The sequence below is a fragment of the Aulonocara sp. 'chitande type north' Nkhata Bay genome, linkage group LG5 (genome assembly GCF_057382095.1).
Source record: "Aulonocara sp. 'chitande type north' Nkhata Bay isolate Kocher_YH1m ecotype deep benthic linkage group LG5, A_spYH_male_GT1.1, whole genome shotgun sequence".
In the NCBI taxonomy this organism is placed as follows: domain Eukaryota; kingdom Metazoa; phylum Chordata; class Actinopteri; order Cichliformes; family Cichlidae; genus Aulonocara; species Aulonocara sp. 'chitande type north' Nkhata Bay.
The window spans coordinates 30,831,540-30,849,645 of record NC_141348.1 but is presented as its reverse complement, the minus strand read 5'-3'; the positions used below and the strand labels follow the sequence as shown (position 1 = coordinate 30,849,645).

The following is an 18,106-nucleotide window of genomic DNA, read 5'->3' as shown; positions in this document are numbered from 1 at the left end:
AAAGAATTCAAAGTATCATGTTTTGCAAAGCAGCAGCTTTCATGTTTCATACACAGTTTCTTCATTTTATTTTAACTTGATATTGCTCAAAGAATATCTATATAGTCTCTGACACTTTTATCTGTCAGCCTTAGATGAATTTTAGTTTGAGAACCTAAATGCAGGTAAGTTAACAAACACTATCAGTTAGGATAGATGCCACTGGGCTATATGATATAGTGAGTATTTTCATACTGACTACATTTTATTTGCAATATTTTCTTACTGAACTCCATCACTTGCAAGCAGATGATTGTTTCAATTGAAGAATTACAGCCATCTAACATCTCATATTACAGCTCACAGCCACCTGCAAAATCCCACAAACTGATCCCCGGGCTTATCTGTTCACCAGATTTCTGTTCAACTGTTCTTTAACAAAGCTTGAAATATTTTTCCAGCAAACATGGTGCAAACAAGACCTCTTTCAAACTTCAACAGCGAGAAGTAGGAAAAACAGAGACGGGGACAGCAAGTCCTGTGAAAAACAGTGAGAAGCAATTTCCACAGCCAAACACAAACCCACACACACTGAAGACTCTGTGCAGACGTTAAGCTCAACCTAAACACAGCCTGTTCCCTCAGGTGTGTGTGAGAGCATGGAGAAGACTGAGGATAATTTCACGTTGCTAACAGAAGCTCAGTGTCCGCGTGTGCTGTTAGTCTGACTTCTAGGCTCTGTGGAAACACACACAGGCTGCTGTTTCTACAAGGCTCCAGCTCAACACCCACAAAAACACAAAGACCTGAACTCAGAAGCTCCATCCTGCAAATTCATGCCGTTAAAGGTGAAACACAGTTCACGCAAAGCTAATTCTCACCAGCTGGGAGACATAATGTAAAAACACCTCATGGATGCTTCCAAATGTAGCTCCAGCTTACCTCAATGCATTTGAGAATTTGTTCCTGTGGCCATTTTGACATTAATTTTCTCAATCTCTAGATTTTTATGGCTTAACAATGTATAACACACAAACGAAAATGCCTCAGGCAAGCCAAAATCTAACAGAGCTAAATCTAAATTAATTCTACTCAAGTCACACACATGTAACCTGAGAAGTTAATGAGAGGAATCTTTTTCCTCTGGACTGCACTTCCCTGTAATCATCTGTCAGTCAAACAGTATGAGGAAAGAGGTCACTTATCAGTGTGTGGAGCTGCTTCCACACAAGCTGCAGTGAATATTGTCTTTGTAAACTGCAACAGCATGGCTGAATAGTGCATTTTTATTTTTGTACAACAATAAGACTTAATGACACAAAAGAATAGACTAAATCAGGCCCCGAATACATATATAATGCACAGTGGTGGTGCAGCGGTTGCAGTAAATGCAAGGTTAAATAATGAATGATCAGGCCCCATCATATCTTATAGTATCATATTATCTCTGGAGCACTTAACTCTCTAAGTGCAGCCTTGTGGCTCTTATAGTTTGCAAAGTAGAACTAGTTGCAGAGCTTCAGCTATCAGACACCTCTCCTGTGGAACCAGGTCCAAGTCTGGCTTCAGGAGACAGACACCCGATCTACTTCTGAAAATAGGCTTCAAACTTTCCTTTTAATTTACAGATAAAGTTGGATCAGGAGACCTTGAACCATCCCTTAGTTATGCTGCTATAGGCTCAGACTACTACTCTTTTCACCGCCCGTGTGTTTATATGCTGTTAATGCATGTCATTAACTTTTGTCTCCTCTTTCCTTTAATTTGTATTTTGGCCTCATCGCTCCATGATCCCATTTCTTTATCTTTCCTCTTACCCCCAAAACCAGCCGTTGCACAACACTCCCCCTTTACTGTGCCTGGTTCTGAAGTGTCTACTTATGTCTACTTACTAAGTAAGATCGTGTGACCATTGGGGTTTTCTCACTAATATTGTAGGGTATTTATCTTCCCATATGTTAAGTGCATTGATGTAACTGTTGCTCTAAACTGCTGCTATAAAGATCAAAAATATAAATACAAATACAAAAGTGTGAAAAGGTAAATGCAGATGTGGAAGATATTCGTATTACTGTATACAACTTTACTAATTGTAAAAAATACAGAATCCCAAAAGGAAAAAGCAGCTGTGGGCAGCTATAAAACGAATTATTCTTTGTATTAAATGCAATTATTGTGTCTAAAATATGGTTAACCAGATTCCACATCAAACTTAAAAAACGAACATTTCTTTGCTCTGTGTCACTTGCAGTTTTGTTAGACTTTAGAATCTAAAAATCTAACAAAACTGAAAATTGAAAATAAAAAAGGACATGACTGTCATTTAACTTAATGTTTAAGATTTCTCCTAATCAAACTTTGCTATTATCATTTGTTAGTGGAGTTCATCTGAAAAATTCCTCATAGTGACAACAGTAACTCAGCTCAAGTATGAATTCAAAAACCTCCCAGCCACCACTACATCTTCCATGGACCAAAAATGTAACACAATCTGAAATGAACTCCTAAAAACATACCCAACTACACACCCAAGGAATTAGACTTGAGCCAAAATATGATCTGTTCACTCAGAGAAAGCAAATCCAACCTGGTTCTTGGGTACTGGAGGCTTAGCAGATCAATTAAGACCTCTTTAATTATATCCATATATTGATACCATCTCTCATTATTTAGTGCAAGGTTATTATAGCTAACTAGAACTAAAACTAGTGTAAAAACATCCATGCTTTTTAATAAAAAAAATAAAAAAAAAAGGGCCCGGGGAATAACCAAAATGACTTTCTCTGCACACAAAGGTAAAATAAAAAAAATATAGAGGGCAAGTATTTAGTTTTATGAAGACTGTTCAATTTCAACAGCTTGTAATGCCAAATGATGCCTGCAAAATAATTTTGAAGCACAATGACTAATTTTGATGCTGATGTCCAGCTGCTTTTAAAAGCTTACTCATTAAACAGTCTAGACCATCTGCGTCACATGCTGATGATGTCTTTGGTGTGAGACAGGTGGTTAGGCAGTTTTAGGTGATGTCAAAGGTTTCTGCAGCACTCTCCAAGGCAGGTTGAAACCAGCACAAGCTGTATGCAAAAACTGTCTGGATATTCAAATGAGGACATTTAACGTCCTTTAACCTCCCTGCTCTTAATCTCTTAAATCAACTCGCCTCCTTTTTACCTCATTGTTCTTGCTGTCCTTTTACCTTACTCTGCTTTCCAGCTCTATCAACCTCTCATCTTTATTATATTCTTCCTTTGTCCTCACTATTTTCCACCATCAAATACTTCTCTTCACTTCTTCGACATCTTCAGCCATGAAGCTTCGCTCGATTCTCTTACACTCTGGATTTTTTTTTAACTCTTTCTTGCCTTTTAGAGCAAAGCAACAATACTGCTTCCTCCTCCTGCTCCTCACTATGAACGTCGTCATCCCCAGCATCTGATGGCATCAGTTATTCTTTCCACCTCCATCCATCCATCCATCCATTCGCTTCCGCTTATCCTTTTCAGGGTCGCGGGGGGTGCTGGAGCCTATCCCAGCTGTCATAGGGCGAGAGGCGGGGTACGCTCTGGACAGGTCGCCAGTCTGTCACAGAGCCAACACACAGGGACAGACAACCATTCGCACTCACATTCATTCACACATTCACACCTAGTGGCAATTTGGATTATCCAATTAACCTATCCCCACAAGCTGCATGTCTTTGGACGGTGGGAGGAAGCCGGAGTACCCGGAGGGAACCCACGCAAACACGGGGAGAACATGCAAACTCCACACAGAAAGACCCCGGCCTGATGGTGGAATTGAACTCAGGACCTTCTTGCTGTGCGGCAACGGTGCTAACCACCGTGCCACCGTGCTGCCCTTTTTCCACCTTTTATCTTTTATTCCATTTCCAGAGTTTACACGTCACATTTTCTGTCTCAACTGTCTTCTCTTTCCAAATCTCTCTACTTCTCCTCTTAATGCATTTTTCCATTATCCATCTTTTTTTAAATACAGTAAACACAGCTGAGTCATAGAGATGATGACTTTAACCCATCACTCTCATGCTCTTCCTCCTCCTCTATTACCAGAGCAACACAAGGATGTTTAAGTTTATCAACCACGCAAGATTTGTTTAATCTCCCTTCATTTCCTACCCTCTTCTGTATCTACATTTTGTTATAAATTAAGTTTATATTTCTCGTGTTAAAGAAAGCATAAACACAAAGCAAGTATAAAATGTATAAATATAAGGCTGGTGAGGTGGCAGAGGCAAACGTTAGAGGGCAGAACGTTGAACCAATAATAAAATAACATAATAATTTCCTAAAATTAACTATTAAAGTCTAGTTAACAATCACTGATTACAATGCATTATGGAAAATAAATGGTACAGAAATAAAAGATGAGACTACCTTTTAGAAACTGAAGTAACTTCTACTATCCTGATTTGCATCTGTATAGCTCACAGAATGGCTATTTACATGTAAAAACCTCCTCTAGGCCTAAGGGGCTGAGGCAGTGACCTTCTTGTGCTTGGAAAATTACCAGAAATTCAAATTTCATGGCAATATCTGACATTTCCTCGACATCTTCTGCGCTGCCAACAAACGCCCGTGAAAAACAGCAATTTGAAAGTGCTGTTTACTGATGAAAACACTTGTAATGCAGTGAATCATTGCAACTTCTACAACTTAACCTCTACTCAACCGAACATGTTTTTAGGTAGTAGATGACATGTAGTGCAACTTTTAAAATGTGAAAACAAGTAAAACTCGAGCTATGAACTAGTGTTGACAATAAAAGACATGACATCAATTTTCTAAAACACTTAAAATCACCTTTATGTCTTATTTATGTTTCCCCAATACTCTTCCCATCATCTGCCTCTCTCCCACACGCACGCACGCACACCAGTTGTAGATTCCCTATCCGAAAGTGGTTAAGCACCACATAATGATAGACTGTACACATTCACACACAGAGAATCATATGGGATGAGATGATTAGTGAAGGAACAGATGTTTACCGTTATGAGGTCTTCCTTTAATTCAAACATACATCAGCAAAAACAGACTACAAAAATGAGCCTGTGAGGAGGAGGAGGAGGCAAAAGATGATTGCACAGCGAGGAAAACTGCTAAAAATACAGGAGTTCAACATAGTTTCATGTAGGTGTAACTATGATACAACAATATCAATGTCTGGACTATGATCGTGCAGAAAAAATCCAATACTGCAAAGCTTCACTGGGAACAAGATTGAACAAAAACAACATCTTCAATACAGCTAATCCATAAAATGACAAAACGCAGTGGGCTTTATTTCTGTTTAAGACTCCTTGTACCAACAAATGGCTCAGCAGTTAGTCTCTCAGTCTGTCCCTACTTATTATATGGTGTCTACACACACAGAGAGCACTGTACAGCAGGATAATTATAATGTGAAGCCCTGATTGGTGACTGTTTTGGTGCATTGTGCAGGGGAGGGAAAAAAAAATGCTCTCATGTGCGTGTGTGTGTGCTCTGTGATTACGTGGTGACAACATGTGAAGCTGTGGTTCAGTCTCTGTCTTTGAGTTGCTTTTGCTTACTTGTTTACTTATGGTCTCTCACAGCTTTGCAATTCTCATAGAGAGCGTACAGTTCATTCAAACCTCAATTTCAATTTTTGCAGCCTTGTCCATCATTTCTATAAACAATTACTGCATTGGACAAGCTTATTTCAAAGAGAACTTTATAATACTTTCAGTGTTACAGTAAAACATGGGATGATTAGAAACACTGCCAGCCTTGTCTATATGCTTGTCACTTTCAAACTGACCTACATTCAGAGAAGCTACATTTTTAGCATCAACTTGATTAAAGCTTTTTAGCTTTAGATAAAAATTTCCCGCATAACAGCACCAGCTCAGGGCGGATACGTGAGATCTGTAACTTTACATATTCAGCACAGCGTTATCATTACAAGTAGAAAGCACAGCTGAAACCATAGACCCAAGCTGTAATTAACCCAAACTTTTCTTCAAATGCTCTGACTTTCTACTGATCTTTTAGACTGCCTGAAACTAATGTGGTCAGTCATTTAGAGCTCAGAAGTCAGAATAAAGGGAATGTTGCAGAAAAAAGACAGAAAACAGAATTAAGGACCAAAAAGGAATAGGAGTAGCAGAAACGTGTTCAGGGATGTTAAATTCACAGGCATCACTGTTTACCCTGGGCGGGTCTGCACTTGTGATGTGTGCTCAAACTATTTTTCTATCTTTGCATTTGCCCATTGGATTTTGTAGAGCCACAGGACAGAGAAGATATTTGTATAGAGGCCTTGAGGTTGCATTTCAATCTTCGTGTATGCATGTACGTTTATGAATGCAAGCGTGTGCATTTGTGGCATTTCTGTTTTGTTTTGTTTTTTAAATTTATTTCTTTCTAGCATACAAGGCCTTCTGCAGTCCTTCCTAGCAAGCTTTCAGTTTGTTTGGTAATGGGATGTCAAGGCTAGCTGCAACCATTGCAACTGCAGGGTGTGTTACTTTGATAACCGGGGAGGGAGTGGCACAGGTATCTGCCTGCCAGTATGCCTGGTTTCTGGCACAAGTCCAACTGACAAGCCTGGAGTCAGACCTCAGACCTCACTGTACAGAGGCTGCTCTCACAGTATTTATTCAGTGAAAAAATATTGGCAGATTTAAAATAATGATCAATTACAAAATTACTATAAGCACAATAGCTGACTATACCCCTCCATTTTGGGTAGGGAAGACATTTAATCTCATATTGACTGTGCTAAAAGTGGCAATTACCTTACTGTCGTAAGGTAATTGCAGCAAGCCCCAAATCAAACACAAGCAGTCCAAGAAGCACAAAGTAAGTGGAAACAAATCCACGTAATTCTAAAGTCAAGACCAACAAGACCAAACAAGATTAACAAGCCCGAAGGAGATACACCCTGAGATAAGATCAAACAGTCGCAAGGTAGCAACAACAAGCCCCATGTCAACAAGTCATTATTTACCCCAAAGTCCGAACACAATTTAAGGAACAACAAGTTCCATTGCCATACAGGCCAGGTCAATGAGAATTTCTAGTGCAAAACTAACAGTGCAGTTTTAGTACTACAGATTATTTCTAAACCCAATAAAGTTAGGTGTATCACATTTGATAGATGAGTTTTTGAGACCACTATTTCTCCAGATGCTCCAAATTAGTACAAAGAAATAAGCAAGGGTGACTGTTTACTATTGATATTTGCGGGGTGAGACAGTATTTGAGTTAAAATGTCAAAACTTTGAAAGAGCTAATTTTTTTATATACTTAAAACCAAAGTGGTGCATAGTTGTTCTTTTAATACATAAATATGTTTTAAGATTGGGTTTTTCTTGGGGCACAGATGACAGAAGGATGGCCATGAAATAATCCGTCAAAGAGCTGAAAACACTCATGTTAACACAATGAAGGCAGGATCGAAAACATTCATGTTGTTACTACAGAGATTAGCTCACTGTGGAAGATGGCTTACATATATAGAAGGTGGAGCCTTCTATGAATAAGCTGTAATATCTCCATGTTTTACAACTTGTATATACACATGGGGAAAAAACTGTTTTGTCCTTTTCTTGTTTTCTGTTGTCTGAGTGCAGCTGAAAACCTGCTGGAGGTGAAATGAAGGTGGTGATTCTTACCTTTCTTCACCTTCTTCTGCAGTTTGATGGTGTCTGAAGATTTCTTCTTGATGTCTGCTCTGGCCTTCTTGTACTCTGAACCACAGGAAAAAGCAGAAAGTGAGGAAGCTTTTGTCTTTGCCTAAGTGTCTGTGAGTGCGTGCTAGCCTGTTGACATACCTTTGGCGTGGTCTTTATCCAGCTGACTGGCCACTTTTTTCCACTCCTCCATTTTCAACTCAAGAGGTGTGATGAGACCTTCTGAGAGGGACCTGAGGGCAAAAAGAGATATAGACTCACTTTATAAAACACTGTGCCGAAACATTTTTTTAAAAATAATTAACACTGTAAATCAAAAGAGCACTTTAGTGAAGTTCCAATAAGGGCCTAAGGGTACATCTTTCGCCATCTTACAATGCTGTGATTGCAGCCATTCCCCAACTACCTGTGAATGGTACTCATGGTCATTGATCAGTGGGTTTTGGTCAGTGGTTGTTGATCAATGGTCATGAGAATTTGCATAATTATGATTAAGGAACTGACCTCCCAGCCCATTGTTCCTTCAGTGGGCTGTTTTCAGTCATTATGCAAATGTACTGTTTATAAGATTTGGGGAAACCTGCAGTCAGCTGAGACTGAAGAAGTCACTTGGATGAGTGACGAAACGTTTCTTCCACAAAACGCTACGTCCAGATGAACAGAATCAACTTTTGGAGATTTACTTTCCTGGATGATTGAGAATGAATCAAGATACTTATAAATTGACTTTAGTTACTGTAAACGGATGGACAAAAGGAATAGTAAACAAAACTTTAATTACATGTTGACCAGTGCTCTATCAATTTTAAAAATACCAGCAATTGTAGGTTCTACTACTCAGCCTCCTAGTAGATACACCTATGGTATCAATTTTAAAATCCTACATCATCTTGTTCTTGAGTTAGCGCATTCATAAGGTTTTCAGAAAACGTAACCTCTAACCAGAGGTCAGAAGTCACTGAGATCCAAAATGTTTAGTAGATGCACCCATGGTATCAATTTGAAGCGCCCATATCATCTTGTTCTTGAGTTATCGCATTCACAAACTCAGTGTGAGAATTCAATGCTTTTATACGCTCATGTTACTGTGGATATCTGGAGGAGAGAAACTGCACCAAACGTCTTTGTGATGAAATTGTATCGATCTTTATTGATTTACTCTTTATTTACTCATGGTTCACACATTTTATTGAGTAAGACTGGCAACAAGTCATCAATTAAAACCTTAAAATCAATTCTAAAATTACATGGTAATAAGAATGATAGGAATAAGCTGTACTTTATGTAGACTTACATGTATAACAGCTTTCAAAATAAAAGAGGAAATAAAAGCATCCATGACCATCTCTAGATTTCCTTTTTGTATAAAACTGAGCTGACCTTACTGAGTCTCCGGAGCTGCCTAAAACATGACTGAACATCTGAGCTGACAAGCTTTTTGTGACTGAAGTGATCAAAAATGACACCAAGGTTTTTACAATACGGCCCCATATTTAGTGAATGAGAGCCCAAATGTGTTTTGGTATATGTGTTAGGTGCTTCCATTGTACTGTTTTTCATAATTTAAACAAACTGGCCACACCCTACAAAAGCAGTTTACAACAAACAATCTGAATAGTAACTTTAATCTAGACTTCTTTTTCTTCAAATGAGTGGTTCAAATAACTGAACTGGGAATCTGTGCCTGCGTGCACTTGATGCTAAATTATGTGCTGCTGCTGTGTCTTTACTATGAAGCTGCTGAGTTAAATATTAAATAAGGCTGTAAAAGCACAACTTTATTACTCAGTAAGGGACAGAATAATTTAACCTGAGCATTACCTCAGCAGGCTGGAAAGAGACAACTTTACAATTTAATAATGCAGCTGTTATAGCAGATATCTGCTACCTTTAAATAAGATGTTTTCTTTAACATTCTCATTTATATAGATGAAAGAAGATGGAAGAACAAAACTTGTAGGGGACTCCAGACAGGCAGCACAGGTACACCTAATAATGTGGCTTCTGAGTGCATGTGCCGTGATCCGCATGAGACACAATATATGCGTCACTGACTGACACCTCTGCTAATGACAGCAGACAGTAATGACAGGACAGCTGTAATGTTGCAGTGACAGTGATAATGGGTGAAATCAGGATAGCATACAAGTCCAGCTTTCTCACACTCCCTCACACACACACACACACACACACACACACACACACACACTTGGTGTTAACATATGTCTGTTGGAAATAATTACCCAATTCCCACACTGCCTGATAAATGGTGTCACCGCACCATCATTCAAACCTTCACCTGCCTTACCTCCTTCCTACATAAAGATTATATTCAAAGCTGTGTGTGAGTGGAGGGTGAGAATTAGTGTCTTACGTGGTAAACAGCTTAAGTTTGGACTCGATGCTCCGGTGTCTCATACACATCCTGGTTAGCGCTGAGCCTATCTCCTTGGTGGCACCTGGAACAATCAGAAAATAACTTATTTTTAAAAAGAAAAAAAAAAAAAATCAGAATAGAGTTAATTTTAAAGTGCTCACAAAATTTAATAATAAAATGTAAATAAATTACATTCCGGTATTTGGCATTACGGTATATAGCTTATATAGTTGTTTTCTATGAGATTAACTGTACAAATGGATACAGAGAACCACAGGAGTTATCAGTCACGGCTCTATTGATCTATAATTCCTAACAAGTGTTAGTGTTGTTTTTTTAAGGGTCCAACACTGCTGATCAAAAAACACAAGAGGAGAAGAGCAATCTTCCTTTCAGGACATGATTCCTGCACCAAGGAATTCTTTTCCTTTTTTTTAATCCACATAAAAACAAAAAGCTTCAACCAGACCTGACGGAAAATGAATTAAAATAACACAGAACAACATGTTTTTACAGTTTTTAATAAAAACAGTAAAGATATCTTCACCCAAGCATTTATTAATTTATTTTTTTAATCTGAGAAATAGTACTTTGTGTGAGAAGCACAGTCAGTGGCTTTACTGCCTGGGACTGATCATTGTTACGGATGGAGTCCACCCCCACGCTTAAGTTTCCTGTCTGAGTCAGGAAAAACCCATCTTAGCTAACTAGCTAGTCCAGCTCTGTGGGCTTCAAACATTTTTGTTCAGAGGCTGATCATTAAGGAAAACCAGGATTTGCCAGTAATGCAAAAAATCTGTGTGTTCATCAATACGCACACCTGTTGCTATGCATGCTCTTAGCATGAATTAAATAAATTGACATGTAATCCACATTATTAGAGAGATTTGGTTGGATTTTGTTGGTATTTGCTGACTGTATATTTGTGAAAGACATCAAAGGAGCTGCTGAAAGGCCAGACATAAGACAGAGTCAACACCTCTGTCAGTTTAAAAGGAGCTCTTATCACTGCGATTTTACCCAGATGACTATCATCAATGTGGCGACTCTTATTTATTTATTTTTTTAAAGCTTTTTGCTGCTGCTGCTGAAAAACCAGTGAAGGAAATCTAGATCATAACCTAGATCATTATGAGCAGATGACAGGATATCTGTCAGGTGTTTGTATAACACACCACCTTAAACTTTCTATACTTCAAAACAACGTAAGGGCTCCAAAAATCTAAAGGTTTCTGAGCTCGGCTGATCTAAATGATATCTCTACATGGAACTAAACAGAATTTCCACATCATGATTTTGAGTGTCTGGCAACCCTTGCAGCAGCAATTTATGTCTAATTGTCCAGATTTATATTAACATACGTAGTGAAGACATAGAAGGACTTTGACAAGCGGTATTAAGTGTATTTATGTTTCGCCAGTAGAGCTGAATTTGCTCATTAAGTTGCAGTCATGACAACAGACAAAAACTAATCAATGAAAATTATCAACAAAATCGAACATGTCATAAAAAAGCTAAATGAAGTTTAAAAAGTCTAGTAAAGAGCTTGAAACATACAAAAGCTAAATAAAATAAAAATGGTGAATAGAGTAAAACTGTAGTAGAAAAAAATTCTGAGATGAGTAAATGAGTTGTTGCCCGTAGCCTGCATGATCTGTAAAACACAAAAACAGGAGCTGAACTGAAGCTCTTGAACATTGTAGCAGTTTGTGTGAGGTTGTTGCTTCATTAGAGGCTATTTGGAAATCAATCGGATTAAAATCTTATGACGAGTGGTGTAATGTGTGTTGAAATAATAGGTGTGTGTCTCATTTTGTTAAAAAATTATGTAAGAAAGACACCACCTCCTTTAATAACCAGTTTGGGTTTATATGATGTTACAATGTTAGCTTCATGCTGAAATGCCCACAAAAGCATGACAAATGCAAACACAGCCAGGACACATTTAAACACACTGACTAATACACATTTGATAATGAGCTTGTGTGCACATCAGGAGGTTAGCTCTCTCAGTCTCTTTCTCCATCTTTATATCATTTATAAAAGGTATTCCCCATTTTGCTCCCACTTTAAAGAACAATGATCTGAGTGGGTGAAAGCCCAGAGCTGTGATTTTTTCATGTTATGAATCAAGACATCATATATGAACACATCCATTACAATCTCCAAACCAGAAATAGAGAGAAGTGTTTGCATCTGTTAGTTTGATTGTATATTTAGGCTTGATGTAACACTATGTTTGCAGAAGGGATAAATACTAGAATAAATACCAATAGATGCCAAAATACTGAAAAGGCAGTGGTACTTGTTTTTCTTTGTTACCATAGTACCAAATGTACTGAGGTGACAGTTCTTCTAGAAATGAAACAGGCAGCGTACAGCTACAAGTGTTGTAGTCCAACTTTACTTGACGAAAAATAAAAAGATACCCCACAAGAACAGTAAAAAGTACACGTAGAAAATGGTGATTGGTGCAGCTGCCACGACAGCTCTGCTGCGACACACTGATAAAATTGATAAGGAAGGTTGAGCTGGCTAGGGAAGTAATTTGCATTTTAGGGGGAATGACCAAAGGGGTGAAACTGATTTGCAAAAGGAAATATGCAAATGATTTTATCGTGTATTTTGGATCAAGGGAGGAAATACTTACAATTTAGCAAAGCACCTAAAAGACCGACATCCAATATATATGTTTTCCTGAAAAACATGTTATCATTTTGTTTGAGACAGCTGGCACTGCCGCTGTGAAATCAACTCTGCTCCATAGGCTAAATGTTTGCAATGCCTAGTATTAGATGCTTATGATAATGTAATGCAACTATAATATTAGCAAACTATCCTAACATTTCCATTAAAGCCTCTCCAACAAAATGTAATTAAAGATCTGCCACTGCGTCTATGTTTTAAAACAAGCTTTTAATAAAGGAGTTTTGTATGTGGGATGATCACTTTGTTTTGGTATCAAGTTTGAGTGTCATGATTGAGGATCATGTAATTCTGGTGGAATTGATACTGACTACAAAATTTCTGGTGTTAAGACATCCCTAGTTTGGAGAGACTTTTTTATTTTATTTTATTTCACCGGGATTGTTTTCGTCAGTAAAATGGTGAGGTCTGTGGGGACGCCACGGTGAGCCAATTTACACACAAAAACCAGACTAAAAGAGTTAGAACTACAGGCCCAAAAAAGAAAAAAAAGTGAGGAGAAAAACCCACACAATTCAGGCAAGTTTTATGATTTAATAACATTTTAGCTGATCAGCTGAAATTAATTCAGTAGCCTAATGGTCACTAATTACAGTAGGCCTATTCATTCAAGGTTAAAAAACAAACAACAAACAAAGCTCTCCTGCTGATATAGCTTCCTTTCCTTTCCTTTGTAAAGTAAGTAGGAAATAAAGTTCTCAGTGTGTGTCCATCTCTCTGTGGTTACACATTTTGCTTTTAGGCCACCCAGGACGCAGTATGAAAGATGGATAGCACTGCCATTAGTGCAGTTTGATGGCATCTCTTGTCCAACTCTGGCAACTATTTGTGTATTTCACCAGGGATGACAGAATGACTAGACAATGAAGAAGCTTACGTAACCTTAGGACCACTTCAGAACATTTTAATAACACCATAGAAAACGCGTGAACGTAACACATCAAGTCAGTGTAACAGGACCAGTTTCTATACCAAGTGTTTCTTAGTACAGAAATTACATGAGTTCACCAGGGGCTTTTAAAAGCCCCTGGTGAACTCATGTTTAAGAAACCAGCTTGAGATGATATGAGTGTTGTGGTATCCTGTTCAAAGCCGCCATTAAGAGATGAGTTCACTGTGGTCATATAGGGACAGACATGGTCAGCAACAACACTGTGAAAGGCTATGATGACTAAATCTTGCTCAGCTGCCACCATGAGGCTAAAAACCACAGCAGCATGAGATGTTAATGCAATCATGACAGGTACCATTCTTTACTGTTTACACCAAATTGTGACGCTGTCATCTAAATGATACAGCAAAAATGTATACAGAGATGCTTATACAGTGGGGCAAAAAAGTATTTAGTCAGCCACCGATTGTGCAAGTTCCCCCACTTAAAATGATGACAGAGGTCAGTAATTTGCACCAGAGGTACACTTCAACTGTGAGAGACAGAATGTGGGAAAAAAAATCCATGAATCCACATGGTAGGATTTGTAAAGAATTTATTCGTAAATCAGGGTGGAAAATAAGTATTTGGTCACCTCAAACATGGAAAATCTCTGGCTCTCACAGACCTGTAACGTCTTCTGTAAGAAGCTTTTCTGTCCCCCACTCGTTACCTGTATGAATGGCACCTGTTTGAACTCATCATCTGTATAAAAGACACCTGTCCACAGCCTCAAACAGTCAGACTCCAAACTCCGCCATGGCCAAGACCAAAGAGCTTTCGAAGGACACCAGGAAAAGTATTGTAGACCTGCACCAGACTGGGAAGAGTGAATCTACAATAGGCAAGCAGCTTGGTGTGAAAAAATCAACTGTGGGAGCAATCATCAGAAAATGGAAGACATACAAGACCACTGATAATCTCCCTCGATCTGGGGCTCCACGCAAGATCTCATCCCGTGGGGTCAAAATGATCATGAGAACGGTGAGCAAAGATCCCAGAACCACACGGGGGGACCTGGTGAATGACCTGCAGAGAGCTGGGACCAAAGTAACAAAGGTCACCATCAGTAACACACTACAACGGCAGGGAATCAAATCCCGCAGTGCCAGACGTGTTCCGCTGCTGAAGCCAGTGCATGTCCAGGCCCGTCTGAAGTTTGCCAGAGAGCACATGGATGATACAGCAGAGGATTGGGAGAATGTCATGTGGTCAGATGAAACCAAAGTAGAACTTTTTGGTATAAACTCAACTCGTCGTGTTTGGAGGAAGAAGAATACTGAGTTGCATCCCAAGAACACCATACCTACTGTGAAGCATGGGGGTGGAAACATCATGCTATGGGGCTGTTTTTCTGCCAAGGGGACAGGACGACTGATCCGTGTTAAGGACAGAATGAATGGGGCCATGTATCGTGAGATTTTGAGCCAAAACCTCCTTCCAGCAGTGAGAACTTTGAAGATGAAACGAGGCTGGGTCTTCCAACATGACAATGATCCAAAACACACCGCCCGGGCAACAAAGGAGTGGCTCCGTAAGAAGCATTTGAAAGTCCTGGAGTGGCCTAGCCAGTCTCCAGACCTCAACCCCATAGAAAATCTGTGGCGGGAGTTGAAAGTCCGTGTTGCTCGGCGACAGCCCCAAAACATCACTGCTCTCGAGAAGATCTGCATGGAGGAATGGGCCAAAATACCAGCTACTGTGTGTGCAAACCTGGTAAAGACCTATAGTAAACGTTTGACCTCTGTTATTGCCAACAAAGGTTATGTTACAAAGTATTGAGTTGTATTTTTGTTATTGACCAAATACTTATTTTCCACCCTGATTTACGAATAAATTCTTTAAAAATCCTACCATGTGGATTCATGGATTTTTTTTTTCACATTCTGTCTCTCACAGTTGAAGTGTACCTCTGGTGCAAATTACTGACCTCTGTCATCATTTTAAGTGGGGGAACTTGCACAATCGGTGGCTGACTAAATACTTTTTTGCCCCACTGTATGCATATGCTTGTATTATTAAAAGGAATATCTAAGGTTCATCCAGGTTGCACTGTGTTGAGCCTATTGATATCTATCATACATGCCCAGTTTTTTTACAGTCTGTATTGTTTCTTAAGACTTTCTGTAACTGTATTATGGAGAGATAGGTAGATATCTATAGATAGATATACATGTCAGATATGTGAAGCCTAACGGTGAGTACGCATTCAATTCCTTGTGGATGAGCAGTTTCTGAAAAAGACACTCATGCCGTTTCAACTACCTTTCCCAATGCTACACTTTATCTCCAGCAGTAGTCTTGACCATGTCTACATTCTTTAAAGCAGTGAGATTCTGCCACGTGACTAGCCGATTAGGTATTTGCTATAAAGAGCAGTTGGGCATAAAGTGGCTGGTGGGTGTATGGGACCTTTATTCAGATTTGTTCCACATTTTGGAGGTCACATAAATGTTGAGGCAGAAGAACTAGAGTGGGGACAGAAATGCCTCTTCATTTCAACAGTGAGTCCTCTGTCGTCCTCTGCTCATCATAAAGGTTTCTTTGTGTGACTCAGTGTGTCTGTGGACACAACACTTCCTGTTAAACTGTTAATGTTTTAGCGTCTGAGACAAACAAACAGAACCGTTACTTCCACAGCCCGTTTTCCTTTTGTTGTGTTTTGTTTGCGTTTTTGTACAACAAAAATGACAACTTTTGACAAAGCAATCCTGTTAGTTCATTCAAATTAAAAAAAAACAAAAAAACAAAGGCAGTTACATTCCTAAACTGGTTACAATCCTAAGCACCAGAGGTATGTGGAAGTTGCTTTGGTTTTTTTTTTTAGATTGATCTGGTCGGTCAATCATCCTTTTCCATCCACCTACTTTCTTAACTGTTTATTCGATTAACTTAAGATCCCTGGGTCTATCTTATTTCTCAAAGAACAAGAGGCTGGGTATACCCTGGATGAGTCGGCAATATACTATATGACCCAGAGTCAGGCATACAACAATTTACATTCTGACCAACAGGATTCATCAATAAACCGGACCTAACATGTATGTCTGGAACCTGGAGTACTCAGTGAAAACTGGATATAAATTCATTTGAAGAACTGAAAAGTGCCTTTCCAAGCTATTTGCAGCAGCTGATTAGAAGTGCTAAACAGTTGATAAGAAGTCTAAAAGATATAAATGGCACAAAGTCATCAAGGCTAAAATTAGGTTAATTATGATGCAAGTGAAAGTACGTAGCTGTTGTCTCAAGGTCCTTTGTTTTCATTTGATAAGACATTTAACTGGCATTTTTGGCACACCCATTCTACTTACACTGACTAATACTACCCGACTGCAATTTTTTTAAATATAAAGCAGGCCTCAAGCAGGTCTGTATCGGCTGCATATCCAAAAACAAAACAGACACTACTATGGAACCATTAATTCTACCTATAAAAGAGAGGAGTTTGCAATGGTGTTGAGGAGCAAGATTGTCCTTTCTCTTTTAAAACAAATGTGGACGTGCTTTCAATGTTTTTCAGGCCTCTAGCAAAGGTCTTTTGATGATTTGTGACTGTGTGGGTATGTTCTGTGATTTCAGCTCTCCTACTCTGACACTGAATCGAACAATTAGTGACATCCACTTTACTCAGCTCTAGTGTGATGAAAGTGATACAGCAGATTTTCAGCAAAGAGACCGAGCTGTGTGAGCTCACACTGACTCATTTTGTGTCGTTTGAATATCTAAATCAGAGACCTGCACAGGGAGGAAGCAGGAAGGCTCACATAGGCTGCAAAGCTGACTCATAACTGACACGTTTAAAACAAAAGGACAATTACACTGGCAGATCAGGTGTGTCTGCTCATCCACTCAAAGAGCAATTTAAGAGTAAAACTGAACTGACTATCACATTAACACTCACTCAATCGTCCATCATTTCATCTGCCTCTATAGAGCCTCTTTCTTTCTCTCTTATCCATCCTCAGTGCCCCTCCCCCTCCTCCAGACTTCTGTTATCCCCTTTACTTCCTTTCAACCTCCTCTCTGCTGTAACTAAACAAAATAATTATGAGCCCAACATGTGCAGCAACATGGTGGACAGCATGTGTAACATTCATAAACATGTACTCTCAGGTATGAAGTTTAGGTTCATTTCATGGGTGGGGCGAGGTGTGTTTATTTGCCTATTGCACTTCAAGTTCTCAGCTCAGGTATCAATTAAATCTTAAATGTTACAGTCATATCATCATTATCTTAATACAGCTACAGCAGATGTTCCAACAGGCCTAAAAATATATATTTTTTAAGTCTTTAAATACATTTTAAATCTCTATTTAAAATTCTAAGACATAACGATGGCTAATGAGCTTACAGTAGACAGAAAATGAACACCGTCTGGGCTGGTCCCTCAGTTCTAAGATTTTCTGGGCTTTTTTAGATAAATTTAGTTTCG

General features: G+C 38.9%; 1 protein-coding gene across 3 annotated transcripts in view; it reads right to left on the bottom strand.

Annotated features, from left to right (window-relative positions):
* The window catches only part of mtss1 (MTSS I-BAR domain containing 1), an 80,165-nt gene that overhangs the window by 17,878 nt on the left and 44,181 nt on the right, over positions 1 to 18,106 (bottom strand). For all 3 annotated transcript variants that reach the window (XM_086293006.1, XM_086293007.1, XM_086293008.1), the window contains exons 4-6: positions 10,035 to 10,119; positions 7,802 to 7,893; positions 7,643 to 7,717 (exon numbers count right to left, since the gene is read on the bottom strand). In XM_086293006.1, coding sequence (XP_086149132.1) covers positions 7,643 to 7,717; positions 7,802 to 7,893; positions 10,035 to 10,119 — 252 coding nt within the window. The remainder of the gene's footprint in view (positions 1 to 7,642; positions 7,718 to 7,801; positions 7,894 to 10,034; positions 10,120 to 18,106) is intronic.